Consider the following 21,316-nt stretch of genomic DNA (forward strand, 5'->3'; position numbering starts at 1 on the left):
GCTCGAGTGCGCTAGAATTTGAAAGTACACAACCGAAAAAAATCTGCCCCTTCCTTCAGACTTCCTTACAGAGCCCCTCCTCCAACACACGGACGCGCACATGACCAATGAGGGCACCAGATAAGTTTGTGCACAGATGGAAGGCTGACAGGCAGGTAGGCCATCCAGTTATTTTAGCCGGGCCGGCTCAAATGATTGGTCGTGCTTTTTACAGTACCACGGCTTCCACAGATGACATTTTTGTATGTATTTATTGTCAAAGCATTTAATGTATTCATTGCTATCGGGATGTTAAGAGCATTCCATGGAATATAACAACAAGTGTTTCTGAAGTGAATTACCTACCCCACCTTTAAGCAAGTGTTTCAGAAAGCAACATTTTCTTAAATATCGAGAAAAGCAGTGAGCAAAAACTGGATGACTTGGACGCATGCGAGCAAAATACAAATAAAAACGTTTCCTTCAACCATTCAAGGTAATACGGCTGATTTATTGATAAAGAAATTATAATTTTTTCATTTGAATGAATTAATATTCAGGAACAGCACAAACGCACCACAGGTAATTAACATGGCTTTCTGTCGTATTATCCCCATGCCAACACAGAACACCTGCTGTAAAAACACCAAGTCTCCGGCACATTTCACAAAGGTGTGGCTTCCACCTGGGAATAACTCACCGCACTGTTTGCTCAGCTGCTGGAGAAGCTTGTCATACTCTGTAAATAAAAAGACCAATTAAGCGGTTAAACTGTGTTTGATATTGCTTTTGGAAGTCAATAAATACTAAATGTGCGATTAGAGGTAGGTAGCTGAATACTAAGGACACATAATGAAGTAAAAGAGGGACTTTAATGGCCTCACTTTCATAATGAATGGACCGTTTGTGCCACACAGGAATAAATTCAATTTTCTGGGGACAAGGTCACGTCTCACCGTCATCCAGTAACTCTAAGGTGCTGACATCCTCTCCTCTCCCATCTGTCACCACCGCTCTGTAGGAACCTGCCTCTTTCTCTGTGACCTGAGGAATGACCAGGCATTGTTTTTAAAATAAAAAATATTCATAGCTTCTCAAATGAAATATTGATACCTCTGGAGAAAACCTTCAATTCATATTTATATTTAACCGAATACACACTAAATAATAGCGAATAAGACAAAAAAGTGTAAACATCAACGGTGTGTTAATCTTATTCCTCTCACTGCACCAGCTACAAATTATTAATGTTGACTCACATTTCCCTGAGCTCTAAACTTCCCACCTATTCCCGTCTGAAGACAAAGCAGAATCATTTTAGGTACCTGTGGGATGGTGAGAGTGCTGACTCCTGATGACTGGTCGTACACGACTTGCGTCACCGCCACGCCTTCTTTAAACCACTTCACTGAGGTGTCCTTGTGTGTATTGGTCACCTGTGTATGGAGGAAAACACATACCTGAATAAAAAAGTGATTGTAATGTACGTATAAAATCTACATTACGAATGCAAACCAGTGTTATAATAGTTGCTGTTATTACTGGTTTAACATATATTGTATAACATAATTTAAAAGGAAAGGTTTAATATTTGGGAAATGTGCTTGTTTGCTTTTCTGTGCAAAAACTTGATGAAAATACTTGTTATTCTGACCATGCAAAATGTAGCTTGAATCCACAAGCCATTAGCCTAGCTTAGCATAACGACTGGAAACAGGGGGAAACTGCTAGCCTCGCTCTGATCAAAGGTAATAAAAACCTGTTTGTCTAAAGTCCACTAGTTAATATGTTATATCTTGTTTGTTTACTGGTGCAGAAACAACTTCATGAAGTCCCCGAACTATTCATGTATCTATTATTACAAGTAGAACATTAACTTGCCTCTGAATGATGTATCAACTGTTCCAGGCTCTTAATATGATGTTAGGTTACTTTGCATACGGAAATTAGCACTTTTATTCTTGAAAAAAGTACCTTGCACTTTATAACCAGTTCACAATCCTCATTTACGCTCCACGACAAGTCTTCCTCGAAATACGGTCCTTGGGAATACAGAAGACATGATCAACCATCTAGAAGCAGTGGCCGACAGACCATCATTTATTCAGAGCAACCGATGAATCACACTTGCATCATAAAACATCAATTATGGCTGTGTGGTACACAAGAGTACTGACAGGGAGAAGCTGCCTGCAATAAGAGAGGGAACATTTATATTACCATGAAATAAATAAACACGTCCCTCTATAAAATATGTTTTGCATCATGTTAATCTGCAGGTGAGAGACAAACTGTCTTTTATGTGGACTTTGAATATTTGAGTGTTTGCACAAGCGGGCACTGGGACATTGGCCTATATACACAAAAGAGTGGTAAATCTCTCCTTATCACATCTCAGAGCTCAGGTCATGAAAACACAGAGTTCAGTGTTACAGAAAGCGTCCTGTCTTTCTATTTGCAACAGATGTCTCTTTATATTTTAGATCAAAAAGCCATTGCAACTAGTAGAGGTGATTCTATTTATCACACAGCAGTGTGTTACTGAAGTTTGGAGGGTTCTTACCAGACTTTCTCTTATGGTCACGCCGGTTTTTCTGAACCAGGGCCAGCGTCTCACGAAACTCTGACAGAGACACAAACAATATCAGACAGCATTACAAACAAGTAGATTCACATGGGGAGAACCAATGATAACCGGTTGCTCCAAAAAGGCTCTTATTTCCAAAATAACCTCAACATATAATAATGAAATCATTCAAATTCATATTATCTTAGCTTTTTGTGTATTTGGTCTCTATTTTGGCAAATTGATTGCACTAAAAAAAGGGAGGGTAGGCAGAGTCTGTATCCATAACTTTAGAAAAGTGAACATTTATTATCCAGTGGATTATCTACATTATCATATGTGTATCATTAACATGAAATCAATACATTTATTTTCTAAACATCAAGGCTATCGTCAAAATCATGAGAGTTACTCACCATTGTGTTACTTTGTTTAGTGACTGATGGTGATTTAACAGACATTTATTTAAATGAAACTCTTCCAGATGATTCTGGTATTAAACAAAAACCAATATGACGCTTGTTGGCGCCGGACTCACTTTCATCCACAAAGACCAAAGTGAACTGGTTCTTGGCGCGGCCGTCCTTCAGCTGCGCCGTGTACGAGCCCTCGTCCTCCGCAGAGAGCTGGTCGAACAGAACCTCCACCAGACCGTTGGCCCTGTCGAAGGTGATCTTACGGTGCTACGGAAGAGAGAAGAAGTTCACAGAGTGGATCAAATATTAAAGGTCCCCTATTATACTGTTTTTCATCAACATATTATACATGTCAGATATATACAAAACATGTCTCTGAAGTGTTTGGCTCGAGGAGAGTCAGGTAAGGTGGGGGTGGAGTGATTGGCTTTGTTGGTGATTGGCTAATGGTTACATAAGCCTACAACAATAATCGTTATGACATCATAAAGTGGCCAAAATCTGATCAGCTCATTTTCAGACAGGTTTTTATATAAATGGATCAGGACAAAAAGAGAGAGAATCTTTCTTCCTGAAACTTCCAGAATCTCTTTACACAGAGGGGACACGTGTTGATGTATAAAAGACATGAAAAAGTGTTTTTTGCACAATAGGTGATCTTTAAGATTCCTAACACACACAGACACACAAACAAACAAACAGGAAGCAGCTTTTAAGCATATTTGTACGACTTTTATATTCATCAAGAGAAGTGCGTGTCCTGAATGTTGATAAGCCTCGGATGGGATTTGTGATGTACGGCGAGCGGAGGCCCCTAATCAGCTAAATGGCTTGTTGAATTTGCAAACCTCAGCTGTGCTCATTTAGAAATAACATAATCAGTACTGTTCAGATGGAGCTCTGATATGGAGAAATAATGGAATAAATAAAAACCAAATGGAAGCCTCTGGATATAAAACAGTCAGTCACACACACACACACACACACACACACACACACACACACACACACACACACACACACACACACACACACACACACACACACACACACACACACACACACACACACACACACACACACACACACACACACACACACACACACACACACACACACACACACACACACACACACACACTCTCTGTGGACACACCAGTGCACGGTTCAATAACCTTGAAAGCATTGGAGATTTTTTTTACTTTGTGTCATAGCGCATGCAGATGCTGGAGAGCTCTGTTCACATCACTTTATGTTCCTTGATGATTATATTGTTTTATTTTCAGTCATCTCGGTTTAGACCGCCCTTTAAATTGGCAGGTGAAATCACTGTCTCCATATCCGCCCTTGCTGCAGCACTCCATTATTTCGTCATTGGGTGAGAGTGTTTGTGAAATAGCTTTTTGTTTTGTTTGCAAATAGCTAAGGCTTTTATGAAGATGTTTATGAAAGCAAATGAATTTCGAAGTCATTGTTGAAATATGTGAAACACATATTAGAGCAAGTATACAAACAGATCGACTTGAAAAAGAACCAAAAGAAATACAATAAAAGAGTTTGTGTTTTATCAATATGTCATTTCACAGATCATTCCTTATATTTCTACAGTTGCTACAGTGTTAGAGAATCAATATAATATAATATTAGATCATGGAATACAGTTGAAAAGAGTAGAACACATCACCCCAGTACTCAGGTCTCTGGCTAACAGTAGCTTACAGAATCGATTTTAAAATGATATTGTTAACTTATAAAGCATTAAATGGTTTGGGACCCCAATATATGTCTGACATGTTGCCCTGTTACGAGCCCCCCAGAGCTCTGAGATCATCGGGGGCGGGCTTACTCATTGTTCCCCGGCTCAGAACCAAACACGCTGAAGCTGCTTTCAGTTTTTATGCTCCCCACAAATGGAATAAACTTCCAGAAAACCTGAGGTCTTCACCCACGCTGAGTTCTTTTAAGTCGAGACTAAAAACACTACTTTTTACACCCAGAAGCTTTTTTACTTGTTTTAGCACTTACCGTATTTACAATGTCGTTTTTAAACTATTTGATATCTCATTAATGCATTGTTTTTATGAAACTGTTATTCCATTATGTTTATTTATTGTGAAATAATCATGTAAAGCACTTTGAATACCCTCTGCGTCTGAAATGTGCTATATAAATAAACGTACCTTACCTTAAAGTTTACTACCGAAATAAGAAAGCTGTCCACCTTTACATTTTGGGCATCTAACCAAAATGGACACTTGTACCAGATGTTGCTCCTTTCCACATTAAGCTCAGATGCTCCTCAAGGCTCACAGACTTTGTTTATTAGCTCAGTCTCCAGACCTTTGTGCTGCCGTGCACACCTGCTCTTCATCCTCGTTGGCAGCCTCCATTAGCTGCCTTCCTGGAAGTTTATCACAACACTAATTGCTGTTTTTGATTCATAGTGACTTGTCATAATCGCAGCTGCATGCAGGTGCACACTAATTTAATGTACCTTGGTAAAGTTGCAGAACATCTGTGATTGAAATGCTTTCAACACTAAATAGACAGACTTTAGAGCTGCACATTAAATAGCTGACTGGATATTCAATTACATATTTAAACCTTCAAAAAGGGAAGGTTTTCAGACTGAATTTCATTTTATTACGGTGGAGGAAGCACTGAGATTCAAATAGCTGTCATTTATAAAAGGTAGTTTAGTCCAAAAGATCACAACCAAAGAAACTTGAGGGGTTGTAAGATGCTTAATCATTAAGTAAAAAGGAACAAATGAGTTATATGACACCAAATATATCTCTGTGTTTCTTTTTTGGGGACATCTTTGTTTTTGTTTTTACATATGTTGGAGAGTTGGAACTCTTTGAGCCTGAAAGATTTATGTTAATACAACCATCTGAGAAGATTACCAGAACATTTCAAGTTTCTAGAACTGCTAACAACTCACAGTCATGGGAAATGTAAGAACCAGTGTTTAACGCCACGTAAATCTCTTTAACCTAACTTAAAGGTGGGGTATGTCATTTATTTCAGAAACACGTTTTGTTATATTCCATGGAATGCTCTTAACACCCCGATAGCAATGAATATATTAAATGCTTTGACAATAAATACATTAAAAAATGTTATCTGTGGAAGCCGTAGCGCTGTAAAAAGCACGACCAATCATTTGAGCCGGCTAAAATAACTGGATGGCCTACCTGCCTGTCAGCCTTCCATCAGTGCACAAACTTATCTGGTGCCCTCATTGGTCATGTGCGCGTTCGTGTGTGTTGGAGGAGGGGCTCTGTGAGGAAGTCTGAAGGAAGAGGCAGATTTTTTCCGGCTGTGTATTTTCAAATTCTAACGCACTCGAGCTGGTTTCTCCAAAATTACATACCCCACCTTTAAGTATCTCTCGCAAACTTTAACCCTTTTGCAGTGGTGACATGATTTGCTTAAGTTATGGTTTAGCGAGGCAGGATGGGCCTCACATACATCTTGTACAATCGTTTTAAACATCAATCATATCTTGATCCAAAAAACTACTGGTAAAGGATTCTGCCATTTTCTCATTGAAGTAAAGAAACACTAGAATATAAGCATAACTGTGTCTTTATCCCAAAATACTTTAAAGTACGATTGGTTTTAAAGAACTGTGGATATCAAATCCTAGCCCTGACGAGGTTAGATTCATGCTCAGGAACACCGACACAGCGTTTCCTACCGGAGAGCTGCTGATTTCTTTGTCGTTGAAGATGAGACGCAGCTCAGCCTCGTCACTCAGGCTCTCAGTCTGAAGCCAGAGACGAACTTCACCTTTCTCAGAAACCTCCACCTGCCACCCCGACTTCAGATCTATCACTGTCAGCAAACACAAAACATCACAGGACGTGCTCTAGCTTTGAATGTACACCATGTGTTCGAATTAGCTCCATTTACATGTCAACCTTTACATGTATCAAGTTTAATGAAGAAAATGACTCGGATACCAGCTTAAGATCTACCTTTAAAATTAAATATATGTATTTTACACATCAGCGGATCATCATTCTCTGTGAAACAGTGCAATGTCTTTGGTACGTACGTGGATTTCTGACTTGCCAGCTGAGTTCTTTGAGTCTCTCAAGGTCTGCAGAGAATAAAACAGCAGCTGAAGGTTAATTAAATGTTGACGGGAGCTGAACGTTGATTGGGATCGCTACGCTTTGTTAAACCAGTGACCTTGTGGAAGTGGCTGTGAGAGGCATAATTATTTGCTTGAGGGAAAAACTTGATAACCCTTAAAATTAAAAGTCCAAAGCTCTTCATGCTGCCACAACTGAGGCTGAACTGTTGTTGTCGATGTGCCTGAGGAAAAGTCGAGAATTAGACAAGACGGTTTAACCTTCTACTCTCCAATAGTTTACCTTCAGCCGTGAAGTCGTAGCTGGACGACAGGTCTGGGTTGTCGCTGGTCTCCACGGTGTAGAGACCCAGATCCTCCTCAGAGGGGTCTGAGAAGGTGAGGACAGACCTGAGGGACACATTGGAGAACAGACTCAGGGGTCTATGGAGGAGCTTGGGATTCTTGTTTATGTGTCAGTCCTCAGCACCATGTGACTTAGGTGCTGGTATGTGATAACAGCTGTCTTTCTGTCCCAATAGAGTTATCCTTATGTCTTTCATCCAGCTAAAATGTTGAGGTATTGATTAACAATAAGTCAATAAGCAAGGCAGTAGGCAGGCGTGCTTCCCTAAAACTAAGAAATGGGAAACTTAAAAGAGACAGGCCTTTAGTTGGGGTCACACAGTTTAAAAAAAGTGCTTTACAGAGCAAATTCAATTGATCTGGTCCATTTTGAATTTAAAAACCTAAGGTGTGGACAGTTTTCAGACTAAAGTTACATATTTGATGACTTTAAACAAATATTACTTTATTGCAACTTCACTTGGACTTTAACACCAAAGACTTGAAAACGACAGACACATTTTCGATGGTGTTTTAGGACTCTTTACTCAATGTTTAGGACTTGTGACTTTTTAGTCTTGTCTTGGGACTTGATGCAAAGACTTGAGACATACTGTACTTGTGACATGCAAAACATTATCCCAACTCTGTTTACAAATATCTACAAAATCTGAAAAAGTCAAGGTATTCCTTGTTGCAGGGTAAAAATCATTTCTGACAACTTGAATGAGCTCTTCTAAACATCCTCTATTGTTCTTGCCTACTGCCAAAGGTGTTTTGGATTGAAACGAGCAAAGACGTACAGTCCATGCTGCACGTCTGCCTTACCCGCACTTCGTGTTTTCTGCCTGAGCTCTTTGGGCATCAATGGGCTCGGTGTAGTTTTTGTTCCACAGAAACTTGCTCTCCTCGTCCGTCCCCTCAGCCTCGTAGCCCAGAAATATGAAACCATCGTCGTCCACTCCAATCTCGATGTTTTGTGCACCTAACGGATGAAAGGGTGGGCTGCATTGTGAACAAAACCTGATTCATATTTTGAATATATTTTTGATAAAAAGATTCCAATGGTTGCATTTTGTTTACAATTATCTATGATGTAAATGTCTCTTTGCTACAGCTCCTCTGGTTAAAACCAATTTTCTCAATGTTCGGATGGACATAGGAAGTTTATAGTTTGACATTTTGGGAAATTTGCTTCCTTGCAAAGAGTTACGTGATTAGATTCAAATTACTCTACGTTTGTCCGATACATATAAACAGTGGCGTTGTTATATGTACAAAAGTGGTGGGGTACGAACAACTTAGATGTGTATATATAAGCTTCAAGGTCACAATATCAATCGATCCAGCAGAGCAATAGCCTATAGGCAAAACACAGAAGATCAACAAAAGATGACATAAAATGAACTTACCAAAGCTGAAGTAGTTCAACTTCATTCATTTTCTTTCCGTTTTACTGATTTTAATCGCTATACGCTGCTCTCTCTCGTCTCTTTACAAACAACTATATACTATTTTCGCAGCACACGTACTTACAGCCAATCAGCTCTCTGAATTATGAGATGACGTTTGGTAGGTATGCCAGCACAGTGCCCCTATGGTGATTATTTTTTTGCCGCACACATTGAATAGAAAAATATTCTGAGCATGCGCAGTGTCGTTTTTACAGTACAGGTTAACTTTGACAGTGAGAGAGAGGGGCTCGATCGGGGCTTGACCATGGGCTTGACAAACGTCACTCAAAACGGCTCAATAGGCACACTGTAGACACTAATTAGAAGAACACAGACTAAAACAGCAATGTACAGATGAATCAGATGATTAAACATGATCTTAAAATATATTTTAAGATGTATTTCTTTTGCATTTATTTGCATTTTTTTGGAATTATTATTTGAAATACTTTCTGCTGACACTAGGTGGGGCTGTGCCCTAATGACCAGTCGCCACAGCATATGAAGCTGGAGCCAGAAGTCTTTGGACAGATTCAGTTTCCCTTTGTTTCCAATCTTTATGCTAAGCTAAGCTAACTGTCTCATCATCCAGTTTCATATTTAACAGACAGAAATGAGAATGACTGAGTATCTCTCTTCCCACTAAACCCCCTGCTAGGAGGCTAATATGAGTTAACCTAATCCTTTAAAAGGCACTTATCATGCTGTATGTGTATATTGAGGATACTAGAGGTCCCTTATAGCTTGTCGTAATAAATAACTCCTCCACAGACTGGAGAGTGGCTGCTCTTCCTATTATCATATCCAAGGTTCAGAGCCTCCAACAATCCTAGCAGGGGGATTTCTTTCAAATATATATTATAATATTAGTTTTTCTGGAGGCATGATGGCTGACCTGTGGTGTGAGCTGTGACCGGCTCGGTGGGCAGGGAGGCGGGACCGACTCCAGCCTGATTGACAGCCGCCACACGGAGACGGTAGGTGTGACCCTCCTGAAGACCTGAGACCTGGAAGTCATGAGAAACACATCAAATATTTACACACTATTGTCATAAAGTATCTTGGCTATTTCAGCATTTGGACCCACAAATACAGAAAGGAATGAAATACTGGAGCAGGCTGGATTTTTAGTTTTAGAGTTATAACAATAATACAAATGCTCATACAATTATTAAATACACTTAGATCAGAGTTAGATGAGGAATGAGGGCTGTCACAATTTATGATTAACAATACAACCTTTTTATGTCAGAAAAATACATAACAATATTATTACGATTCTTCAAGAAATTAATTGTAATTCTGTCAGTCAAAATCATCTTTAACTTTGTGTAATGGATTATACAAATGTGTGTGTGAGTTGTTAGGGAAGGAGACAACAGTAAGGAACAGAGATGATTCAAGAGAGGCTGAATTATTTTTCATGAAATGATCCTATGTGTATTTAAATAACATAAAATCAATATTTCATTTATACACTAGAGTTATCGTCAATACAGGAAATCTTTACATTCCTAGATCAGATAATACACACATCCTGATTTAAAAAGTTGTTATCTTGACATAAAGCTTGTAAAAACTATTTGTACAGCTTCACCTGAGGAAGTTCTTACTTTATGTGTCGGTAGTGGTCTACATTCTTGTAAAATAAATGTAATTGGAAGGAAACAGCAATGTGGGCTAAATCCCTCTTTCCTCGAGCTTCACTCACCTTGTAATGTGTGTCAGAGATCGGCTTTTCGTTCAGAGTAGTCCAGTTGTCTGATTGGTCGCCCTCGCTGATTTCCAGGAAGTATCCAGTGACGGGACCCTGACCTTGGTACAGCGGGGCGGCCCACAGCAGCACCAGAGATCCGGCCCTCACCTCCCTGACCTCCGCGTCATAGGGGCAACCTGGACAAGGAGCAGGAGCAGAAATAATCCACAGCAAAAACCCTCGAAAAACACCTCAGCTCAGGAGGCTACCAGAGAAGACATAGCTTCATAGTTTTCGTCGTTTGTTTTATACCACTGCGTTTCCTTTCAATAATCTTTTTTTACAAATTGTACTCACACTCTACCCCATTCCATTTCAATTGAACTTCAAACCATTGCAACTACTTTGCATATTGTAAAGTATCCTTAAAGGGGGCCTATTATACTTTCTGGGTTTTTACCTTTCCTGTACTTAATGGTCTGCTAAGGCTAAAATCCCTGTGTTCCGTCGAGAGGCTGTTTCTCTCCCACACAATCCCCCCGTCTGAAACGCCTCCACTGTAATCCTTTATTTACTCCCGTTACATAGTGACATCACTATATAACACTCGCGCTTCTATTGGCTAGTGCTCCAACCCATTACATCACTTTTTGAACATTAAAGCATGTTAACAGTAAAGGCACATAATATAAATAAAAAACCTGAAAATGAGCGTTAGACGGCTCGTTTGAATCAGTAATAAGTAGTAGGTTAGTCTATTATGGTGAATTCTATATTTTATTTTGGGTATTCTAAAGACTGTCTATAGATATATATTTCTACTGTGGATGTATATATTTACTGTTTATTTTTTAACTCATGCAATGCATAGTTATACTGCTGTAGTTTAAACAAAATAATTTTACCAAATTCAGATTGCTAAAGTACATCAAATGTTATCTAACCTTACTGTATCTAATCTGATTTTGTCTAAACCAATATAAAATAATCAATAAAATATAGTCATAAGTGTAACAGGGTCAGGGATTTTTGCAGGAGATCCTAACGTGCAGAGTGTGTCAGCTATAAAACAATAGTATATTCCCTGAGTGACCATATCAGAAACTAACTGAACACTTCTTCTTGGAAAGTCATAACAAAACAGATCAGAACTAATAGTAAAGTCCAAACGAGTACAGTCACATTTCTTAATCTACCCCCACAGACTCCCTGCCGGCACTTGGTAGTTAATTTTCTTAATGATTTTCGGTCACTTTTAAATTATTAATGGCACAGAGGAAAGCCCATTTGCAGAGATTAACGAGCTGCGCTTCAAAAGTGGCATGTATGAGAGAGCCTCCATTTTCTATATTAATATCACAAGAGGCTGATAGGAGCGGGGCCGGAACCTGAAACACCACACTGCAGGTGAGTCTGTGAGTGAGTGAGAGTGTGTGTGAGTGAGTGAGTGAGTGAGTGAGTGAGTGAGTGAGTGAGTGAGTGAGTGAGTGAGTGAGTGAGTGAGTGAGTGAGTGTGTGTGTGTGTGTGTGTGTGTGTGTGTTAGGGCTGCTCAATTAATCGTATTTGAATCACAATTACAATTTTGGCTTGCAACGATTATGAAAACAACATAATTATAACTATTTATTTTATTGTTTTTTCAGTTGAATTATTCTTAAAGTTCAGGGTAATCAACTGTTAAAAACATACTGTTCCAATTTTTCTTTTCAATAAATGGATGTTTCAAAGTAAATGGATAATCGTTTTTAATAATCGTGATATAAATTATTGACCCAAATAATCGAGATTATGATTTTTGCCATAATTGAGCAGCCCTAGTGTGTGTGTGTGTGTGTGTGTGTGTGTGTGTGTGTGTGTGTGTGTGTGTGTGTGTGTGTGTGTGTGTGTATGTGTGTGTGTGTGTGTGTGTGTGTGTGTGTGTGTGTGTGTGTGTGTGTGTGTGTGTGTATACTATACAGAATGTGTGTTAATAATAATGCAATGCAATTTCCAATGGGGAAGGAAAACGTATTGTTACAGGTCTATTTTGCAACTCTCAATCTATATACACATTGTTTTCTGTCTGTTAGTCAAAATAATGACGGCTTGCTAAAAATGTGTCTTTTTCCATTCACGTCTTCTTCAGTTTTTACCAACCTTCTCCTTTATAGATTTGTTTTGCTATATGAGATTCTTAGGGAATGAATACCTGAAAACGCACCTAAACTCTCCAGTTTTTAAAATACTTCTTCAGATACCTTGAAATACCTTCTTCATGTGATCTCTATCTTAATATGGCGGTAATATTCTCCTATAAAGAGACTTAATTACAACATTTATCAATGAAAAGGCAGTAAAGATGTAAATAAAACAATATATATAATTTTCTATCAAGAAAACTCAACATGATTAAACGTTGTTTTATAGCATTAAGAATACAACACAGGCTTTACACATTTCTATTTCATATTTTAACATTAATATGGACAATTCAATCCATCTAATTTCATCCAAACTAACTAAAGGTTAAATCATTAATTTACTGCTCATGTTTGTTTTTGTTCACCACCTCTCAGAGCATCAGATAGTGAGATCAGGGTCTTGCTCAAGGGCTCTTCAGTCAAAGCAATATTAAAGGACAAAACATACTCAACAAATAATGAATTCCAGTACCTCAAACTCACTTTAGCTTCTGTTTCAGCTACTGATTGCACTTGAATGCTGACCTCTGTCTCCATTTTGCACTTGAATGGCATAATATGCAAATGGCCTGTTTTTGTTGGGAGTTGACCATATGCACTTTTAAGGGTGTGATTTTAAATAAAAAATAACAGTTAGTGAGTGCTAATGGCTCGTCCAGTTGATGGATCGTCTTGTCTCACTTTCCAAGCTGAAGTCAATAAACCTTTATTTTGTGAACACACAGCCTTTAGAAAAATCTGCAGGTCAGCATGGTAATGGGAAACTCTTAAATACCCAATGTTCCGAATTAATCAGTTATCTGGAAACTATTGATTTCTAAAGTTAAAGTCCCCCTTACTCAGAAGATCTTATGGTTGCTTCACTTGGGTGTTTGACCTTCACTCTGCGGACAGACATATGTTTTTATAACTATTTACTAAAGGAGGAATGTTTCTCTGAGCTAAGACTTTTGCTTAAAACAAGCATTAACAAGCAAATGGAAGCACATCTTGGTCAAGTATGCACCCAGCACGAGAGTGATGTGGAAAACTAAAACCTTCCAATGCACCTGCGCTGAGAATGGATTTGTCAGTGAAGCAGGAGTTCTCTTGTGGGCAGTAATTCAACTTGTACAATTCTAAATATTTGCTTTCTCAAAAACCAAGGATTTATTTAAATGGTGTATAAGGGGTCCATATATGTCCATTTATATATTCTGGAACTATAATGCTATTTTGTTTAAAAACTCATTTCATGATATTACAATACGAATTATTATTCATAGCAGAGTATGTGTTTTAAAACTTTAAAATGTTGTTCGTACTCTGCGGCCCTACAGTGCAGATCAGATATCTATTCAGTCATTTCTTAAGTTAAACATGTTCTACTTATTGTATGAACTAACATAAAGTGACATTTTCTCCTCACCTGGCTCTGGCATGGTCCACTTCTCACAGAGGAAAGCTTCGCTGCTCTCGGACGGCTTCCCCACGCCGGCCATGTTGGCAGCAAACACACGGAACTGGTAGAAGTCTCCACTCGTCAGGTTACAAACCTGAGAATATAAATCAGGCATGATTCACTCTGGGGAAATGTGGGTAGTGATCAGACAAACCTAAATGTGCTACATCTCACATCTAACTTAAGCCAAAGTCTGTAGTTTCATTTCTATTTACAATGAAGTAAAAACAATGAAATCTCAATTTTCCCTTCAATGATTTCTTCTTCTTTTCGTGTAACGTCAGAGGTCTAACTCGGTGTTGTGTAGCCATGCCCGCATCTCTAGTCCTACGTCCTTCAATGATTTGACCAAACCCTGATATTTTCATAATAATTTTTATGTTTTTCAAGTTTGTTTAGTTAAAATCCTGGGGTATACAGTATGTCTGGATGGTTTGTCTAATTTGTCTTTATTATTATACACTACATATATTATAAGTGATTTCTAATTGTTCTTATTGACAGTAAACATCTCGCTTTTTTATAGCATTGTTCAAAAAGGTATATGCAGCATAAAAACTCATCCCTACGCATAAAAGAAAAATAATGCATTCTGGCATTGTGGATGTTTTGAGGAAAACAGAGCTCAGTTAGCACTTTGTAAAAGTAAAAAGTTCCCTGTTTGTACAGTGACACCTCTCCATACTGAAGCAGGCATTTAACAATGTGTTAGCTCTGCTGCTGTCACAGCATTTTTTGTTGAGCCCCAGAGACACTTTGGCTTGGGAAGAGAAGGGATTCAGCCGTATTGATCTGTCCATCGATCTTCCTATTCACAGCCACTTAGACTTTAAGGCCCTTATCGCCGCGGTGAACAGTTGTGAACCTGTTCTGCTGCAGGCTCTCTCCCCGCCACTAATTGACTCAACCAGAGGCAGCTTATTTCACTGTTATAGCAGACGCTATCTAAAAAACAATTTCCCCCCCACCTTTCATTATCTATAGATCTCCCCCTAGCCACATTTAGATAGAACGACAACCATCTTATCTGATCAATTTACAGTAAGTCCTGCAAGACAAATGCAAAGGTTGTCTGCCAAAATAATTAGGGAAGTACCGTCGTCCTCCACTAGATGGCGAACAGGCTGCATTTGATTAATGTGCAACATATTTTTTGATTTCATAAAGTTACATGAGCGGGCATGAAATGAAATCATGACCTGACTGACATTATGACATCACATTAAAGCATTACTGGTAACCTTTGTATTCAATGTTGGCAGTGATGGAAAGTAACTAACATTTACACTACTACTGCACAATTTAACCAATATGTTTAGAGGAAAATATGGTAATTTCTACTTTAATCTGAGAGCTTTAGTTAACAGTTACATTGGAGGTCAGGATTTAACATTCAAACGTGTGAAGCTTATAAAATAAACAGTTGTCCGCAACATTTTTGGATTGGTGGGCCCTTTTTCATGTTTAATCCGTCTATGTGGTTACCAGTTACATTACACCTCTAAATGTATTAAGTAGTTTGATGCATTAACAAAATAAAAACATGATGTATTTTATTATATCAGTCAATTGGATCTTTGATAATGCTTTTAGGGGGCCTTCACTTGTAAATAGCTATTTTTAAAAGGGTTGTTTTGGTGCTTTTGCATTATTGATATCAGTGTATAGTGTATTTGTTTGTGGTGTTGTTGTAGGGAACCAGTATCATAGACATCCGATACATTTGTGAAAGCTTTCATGACAAAATGAAAATGTTCTGCACAACTGCAACCTGTAGAAACATCGATAATATTAAATACTTATCAAATGTTAAATCCAGGAGGTGAGCAACCTAATTTAAAAGGCACAAAACAGCTAATGTGAGAGGTGTAGACTGCTCTTTGACGATTTGAAGTTGTTGAAATGATTCATTTTCCACAAAAGGGGGGGCTACTAGTTCCCATCAGAGGTTTCCTTCTGGGAGAAGAAGGGTCTCCGATCCTCAAGTCTCTGAACTTCACATTGTGTACGACAGTCATTTTATTTCTAATTGGCTTTGTCTTTGTTTGTCCCCAGGAGCTAAAAAAAAACAACCACTCACATGTAACACATTTGCACAATGTCTAATTACAGAGCACCTGTAATCTCCTGGAGACAGGTTCAAGATTTTACTTTCTTCCAGGTCTCCATGGACACTGCCTGTTGCCTAGTGACACAGCCAATGTGGATGAGGGAGCTTCAGCCAATTGTTCCATTGTTTTTTTAGGCCACTTCCAAATGAAGAGGTAACTTATAGCAGCGTGATTAATTATATTAAAACGTTTAAGCCCTTTTTGGCGGCAAGCTGAGGAGTGAATTCTCTAAAGGGGATTTTTAATGGTTATTTTTCTCATCAAAAAAGTTGATTAATAATAATTTGTTTTCATACATGTTTGTGCATTGTGTTGGGCTGAAGGTGTTTCACAGGAAAACGTTTTTTTTTTGCAGTGGTGTAAAGTTATAACTACATTAAGTACTGTACTTTTGTTTGATTATGATCTACTTGTACTTTTTTTAGGTGGTTCAGTTGTATGTAACAATATGAACTCCACTTTATTTGATGATTTGAGTTATGAGTAACTTTACATAGTCATATTGTTAATTATCAACAAATTATTTATGATATTGTACTGTTATGGATTGAGCTACAAAGCAATCAAAACACTAATCCTGCCATAATCTGTGAAATGATAGATTATAGTACAATATTGCAATAGGCCTATTATCTATTATCCTGAATGTTGATAGTCTGCATAATAAGTCATTTTACTTTTGGTTGTATACTTATCATTTGATTGCAATACTTAAACACTCTTATTTGAGTATCCTTTTGAATGTGGGACCTTGTAACAGAGTTTGTATACTCGTTTTTGAGTAAATGATCTGAATACTCATTCCCAACCTGTTTGTGTTGCTAAAAGGAAAAGTGACAGGATCAGTAAAGTCATTAGGGTTCATCCTCTGGGCACCATGCATTTCTGTAAAAGAAATGATAGAAATCCACCTCACAGTTTTTGAGATATTCCCCTCTGAACCAAAGTGGTGGAGTGGCAGTCAGACATGCTGCTAGTCCCACACTACACCGTAATTGCACCCTTCTGGAGCATTTCTGACCTTAAACTGCCTCTTTTTGGCCGGCTTCACGTTGACTTCTCTCCACGTTTTCCCGCCCTTCTCCCTCTGATCCAGGTAGTATTCGAGCACAGGGTCTCCCCCGTGACGCGCAGGGGCCCTCCATCCCAACACCATCTCTGACCCGGTGCACAGCAGCAGGGCGATGGCAGAGGGAGCAGAGGGAACCGCTGCAGTAAGCAGAAACAAAAACAGAACCAAAAAAAAGAAATGATAGGTGATGGAAGAGAACAAAACTCAGCCGGCAGTTTTCTTGCTAAATAGACTGAAACATGCCAATAACTCCCTGGCCGAGTAGAGTTGCAAATTGATAACTCTAGGCCCATATTGAGCCTCCCCGAATGAGAATGAAAGAAATATTAAACTCATTCTACTTGATGAAATATGAATGCCTCACAAAGAGTTGTGCTGCAGCCATTTATCCCTCAGGTAATGGCTGAGTGGCAGAGGTGATGTGAGAGTATTCTGGTGAGTGAGTAGTGAGTGAAATGAGTCATCATTACAGAGCTTTACGGGCTGCAGAGAGAACATTATCTGAGACTAAACCACAGGAAGTCAGAGGGGTCAGAATCTCTTCGTCAGAAACGGCTCCACAAAGCTAAAATATGAAACCACCACAATAAAAGAAGTCCATACAGCCTACAGTCATCTGGTGAAGGCCACATAACAAAACATATGAAGACTGACACGTGAAAGAGTAACATTTCAAGAATGTAGCAGTGGTACAACAAAGCTGCCCATGCCCACACACACATTGATATTCTATTTGACCTGAAAAGCTGCAAACATGTCGAGGGTAAAAGGTGAAAGTATTTTGTAAAGCTTACACGCTTTCAAACTTCAGACAATACATTCTCAGAAAAGTCTCCTGAAAGGCTATGAAAGAAAACTACACAGATAAATATGCCTGTTTAGAAAATGCTTGAGAATGTACTCGCTCAGGAGGCATACAATTTAGATGTTGGCCAAGGCCTTTGATGCAAAAATGTTAAATGATTTGACCTCACAAGTCAAGAACATATGTGCTTTTGGCTTAAATCTAAGCTACAATGCACAGTTGAGTCGTCTCTTTTATAAAGTTGAACAAAACATGTTTCTATCTGTATTCTTTTCTGTATGGCGTTGAGTATTTTTGAGGATAAAATAATAATAAATAAAATATGCTTTATTCAGAATCAGAATACCTGTGGGACAAATCAAGGTATTCTGATTCTGTCACGATCTTGGTGTTATGTCACGGTTTTAGTTTTGTCTGTCTGGTAATGGGTTTTGTTTTGCTGTTCTGTTCTCCCTGTCTCTTGTTTTCCTCCAGTGTCTGATTGTCTCATTGTGTTCACCTGTTGCCCTTGTGTTTCTGCCTCCCTTACCCAGCTGTTTCTTGTCCTGTGATTACCCCTCTCTGTGGCCGTTTCTCAATCGCGAGGATGCTGGCTTGGTAGTCGCGTACTTCCAAGTCACTTCCTTCAGAAACGAAGCAAGTACACTTCCAAGCCACGGCTTTGGAAAACGAAGAAGAATGGAACAGGCTAACAAGTGTGCCACTCTCTCTAACGGTTTCAACATAAACTGTACCGAACATAAATACCTCACGATGTCTATCTAATTATGAACTTGCTTTACTTTCACGAAACACATTTTTGGTGATAACAAATGCAACAAAGTAACATATTTACCAACACATGTTCTACGCCACTATACTTACATTTTAATGTGCGCTGTGTCGGTTCAGCAATTCTCCGCAAGGGTTTTTGAAATTGGTCCGTGCGCAAAGCATTGTGGGGATTTTAAGGACGCAGAGTCTACCCATGTGCAGCCTCGAAATTTCCCCCAAACCAAGGACGTGGCCTCGGTGGAATTCCAAGTATACTGGAGATTGGAACAGTCCTTCGGCGGCACTCGATGACGTAGCATCCTTTGTTAATTGGCTTGGAAGCCAGAATCCTCGAGATTGAGAAACGGCCTGTATTTAGTCTTGTCTTCCCCTGTGTGCCTTGTCGGTTCATTGTTTTTCCTGTCTCCCTCCATGTCAGTCATGGTCAGTTTTGTGGTATTGTATCTTGTTTGTGCTACCTTTGTGTTTTATGCCATGTTATTTGCCATCAGCTTTTAAAATAAAGCTCGCTTTTGTTTTCTAGACCTTTTTACCTCTTTTTGTAGTTTGCATTTGGGTCCTACCTTTTCCGCGATCATAACAGATTCTGAATAAAGCGTATTTTTAAAACCTTCAAGAAAGAGCATTGACTCATAGATTCAACACTGACATATTTCACTTTAATGTGACTTTTACAACTCTTAAAGAAATACATTTGGCGTTTGTTTAGAGACGTTTAAGGTTTACTTACATATGGCTGCTTTGACGAGGATGGGGGGGGACTCATCTGAGTAGCTGCTGTTTCCCGCCCGGCTCACAGACTTCACCCTGAACACATATTCCTGTCGGTTCTTGAGGCCGTGGACTGTAAATCTGAGGGGAAGAAGTTCAGGCAGAGTAAACAGGCGTCACCACCACTTATAGTAATAATACTTAAGCTTTATTCGTACAGCCATTTTCCTACACAGTGTGCAGCTCTAAGTGCTTTCACAATATGGCACACAAAACAAGAAAACATGAACTCAATACAGTTAAAAGCTTCAAACCTGATTTGCACACATGCAGCAAATGTTCTCGATTAAACATAAGGTTTAAAGAAATACAAGGAGGTAAAGTAGGCAAGAGAAATAATCAAAATAAATAGAATAATAGTCCGCAAGGTCATCGATAACCCACTCATTAAAAAGTGTCACAAGACAAAAATAATAAATCAATAAAATATTAAAAACTTTAAAACAATACAAACATATATTAAAGGGGGATGTCGCTAATTAAAAGCGAATCTAAAAAGATATGTTTTCAGCTGTCGTTACAACAAACTTAATGTTATTACCTTGCTGGATGTTCCTGTGGACAATCAGAAATATTACAACCACACTTTCTGAAACAATGTTTTACATATGTGCCCGTTACCTGTTTTTGGTCACAGGCTTGTTGTTGATAGTCTTCCAGTCCTGTTTGCCTTTCTCGCTGCAGTACAGGTAGTAACCCAGAACGTCGTCTTTCTCTTCGGGCTCCTTCCACTGCAGCAGCACCGAGGTGTCCGTGTCTCTGACGGGCATCACAGAGTGAGGAGCAGCCGGCACCGCTGAGCGGGTCAGAGGACAGGACATCAGGTAAAATGTAGTTACACTCTCAAGGATCTCGCTTTCATTGTACTTTTTTTTCAAAATCTTTTCATTTGTTTTTTTGCAGACATGGCACTTTCAGCACATTAAACAAAGTACAGAACACTTTGTCTGTCCTTTCATTGTCTTTGACCAACAACCATTGTGTTTCCTCATTCGGCGATAGATAGTGACTTAACAGATATTGATTTATAAGCAAATCCTCAGAAATTATTACATTAATCATCCAAATGAAAAGGTTATTAAAAGACCTTATTCAATCAACTCAAGTTGGCACATTACATGGCTGTTAAATAATAATAATAATAATAATAATAATAATAATAATAATAATATAATGTTAAACAGATTTTCTAGAGAATATACCTCTGCATCAGTCACATAGTATTGTAAAATAGTATTGTTGCATTAGTAAACTACCACACTATCAGTACTAAAACTTGTTCCATGCTCAATTGAGTGACAGGCTCCAAAACTCACCGTAGTCCCCTCCCTGTATCTACACTTCTCATTATTATTTGTCATTCCTAATGAATAACTGCAAATGTAGCACCTAACACAACCAGACAAATGATCTGACAGGAAGTAAACCAATCTCAAAAAGCCCGGGGTGAACACAAGCTGTCATGATCATCTATTTGTGCACCACTACAGTAAGATAAGATAAGTTAAGACTTTATTTATCCCGAAGGAAATTGTTGTGCCAGAGTTACAAAATACAATAAACACAGCAGCATAATAATAATAATAATAAAACTGTACACTAACAGTGCAGTTCATTCAGTCGA

At 38.7% G+C, this 21,316-nt stretch overlaps 1 protein-coding gene across 2 annotated transcripts in view; it reads right to left on the bottom strand.

Moving 5' to 3' along the window:
- myom3 (myomesin 3) overlaps positions 1-21,316 on the bottom strand; it is a 57,811-nt gene that overhangs the window by 4,444 nt on the left and 32,051 nt on the right. For both annotated transcript variants that reach the window (XM_079691279.1, XM_079691280.1), the window contains 16 exons: positions 20,314-20,488; positions 19,652-19,773; positions 17,292-17,479; positions 14,127-14,253; positions 10,553-10,734; positions 9,737-9,848; positions 8,216-8,372; positions 7,347-7,453; positions 7,025-7,069; positions 6,665-6,801; positions 3,084-3,228; positions 2,543-2,602; positions 1,954-2,021; positions 1,305-1,415; positions 936-1,023; positions 680-718 (listed from right to left, as the gene is read on the bottom strand). In XM_079691279.1, the coding sequence (XP_079547405.1) occupies positions 680-718; positions 936-1,023; positions 1,305-1,415; positions 1,954-2,021; positions 2,543-2,602; positions 3,084-3,228; positions 6,665-6,801; positions 7,025-7,069; positions 7,347-7,453; positions 8,216-8,372; positions 9,737-9,848; positions 10,553-10,734; positions 14,127-14,253; positions 17,292-17,479; positions 19,652-19,773; positions 20,314-20,488 (1,863 nt within the window). The remainder of the gene's footprint in view (positions 1-679; positions 719-935; positions 1,024-1,304; positions 1,416-1,953; positions 2,022-2,542; positions 2,603-3,083; positions 3,229-6,664; positions 6,802-7,024; positions 7,070-7,346; positions 7,454-8,215; positions 8,373-9,736; positions 9,849-10,552; positions 10,735-14,126; positions 14,254-17,291; positions 17,480-19,651; positions 19,774-20,313; positions 20,489-21,316) is intronic.

Source organism: Notothenia rossii (genome assembly GCF_949606895.1).
Source record: "Notothenia rossii genome assembly, chromosome: 7".
NCBI classification, from domain to species: Eukaryota; Metazoa; Chordata; class Actinopteri; order Perciformes; family Nototheniidae; genus Notothenia; species Notothenia rossii.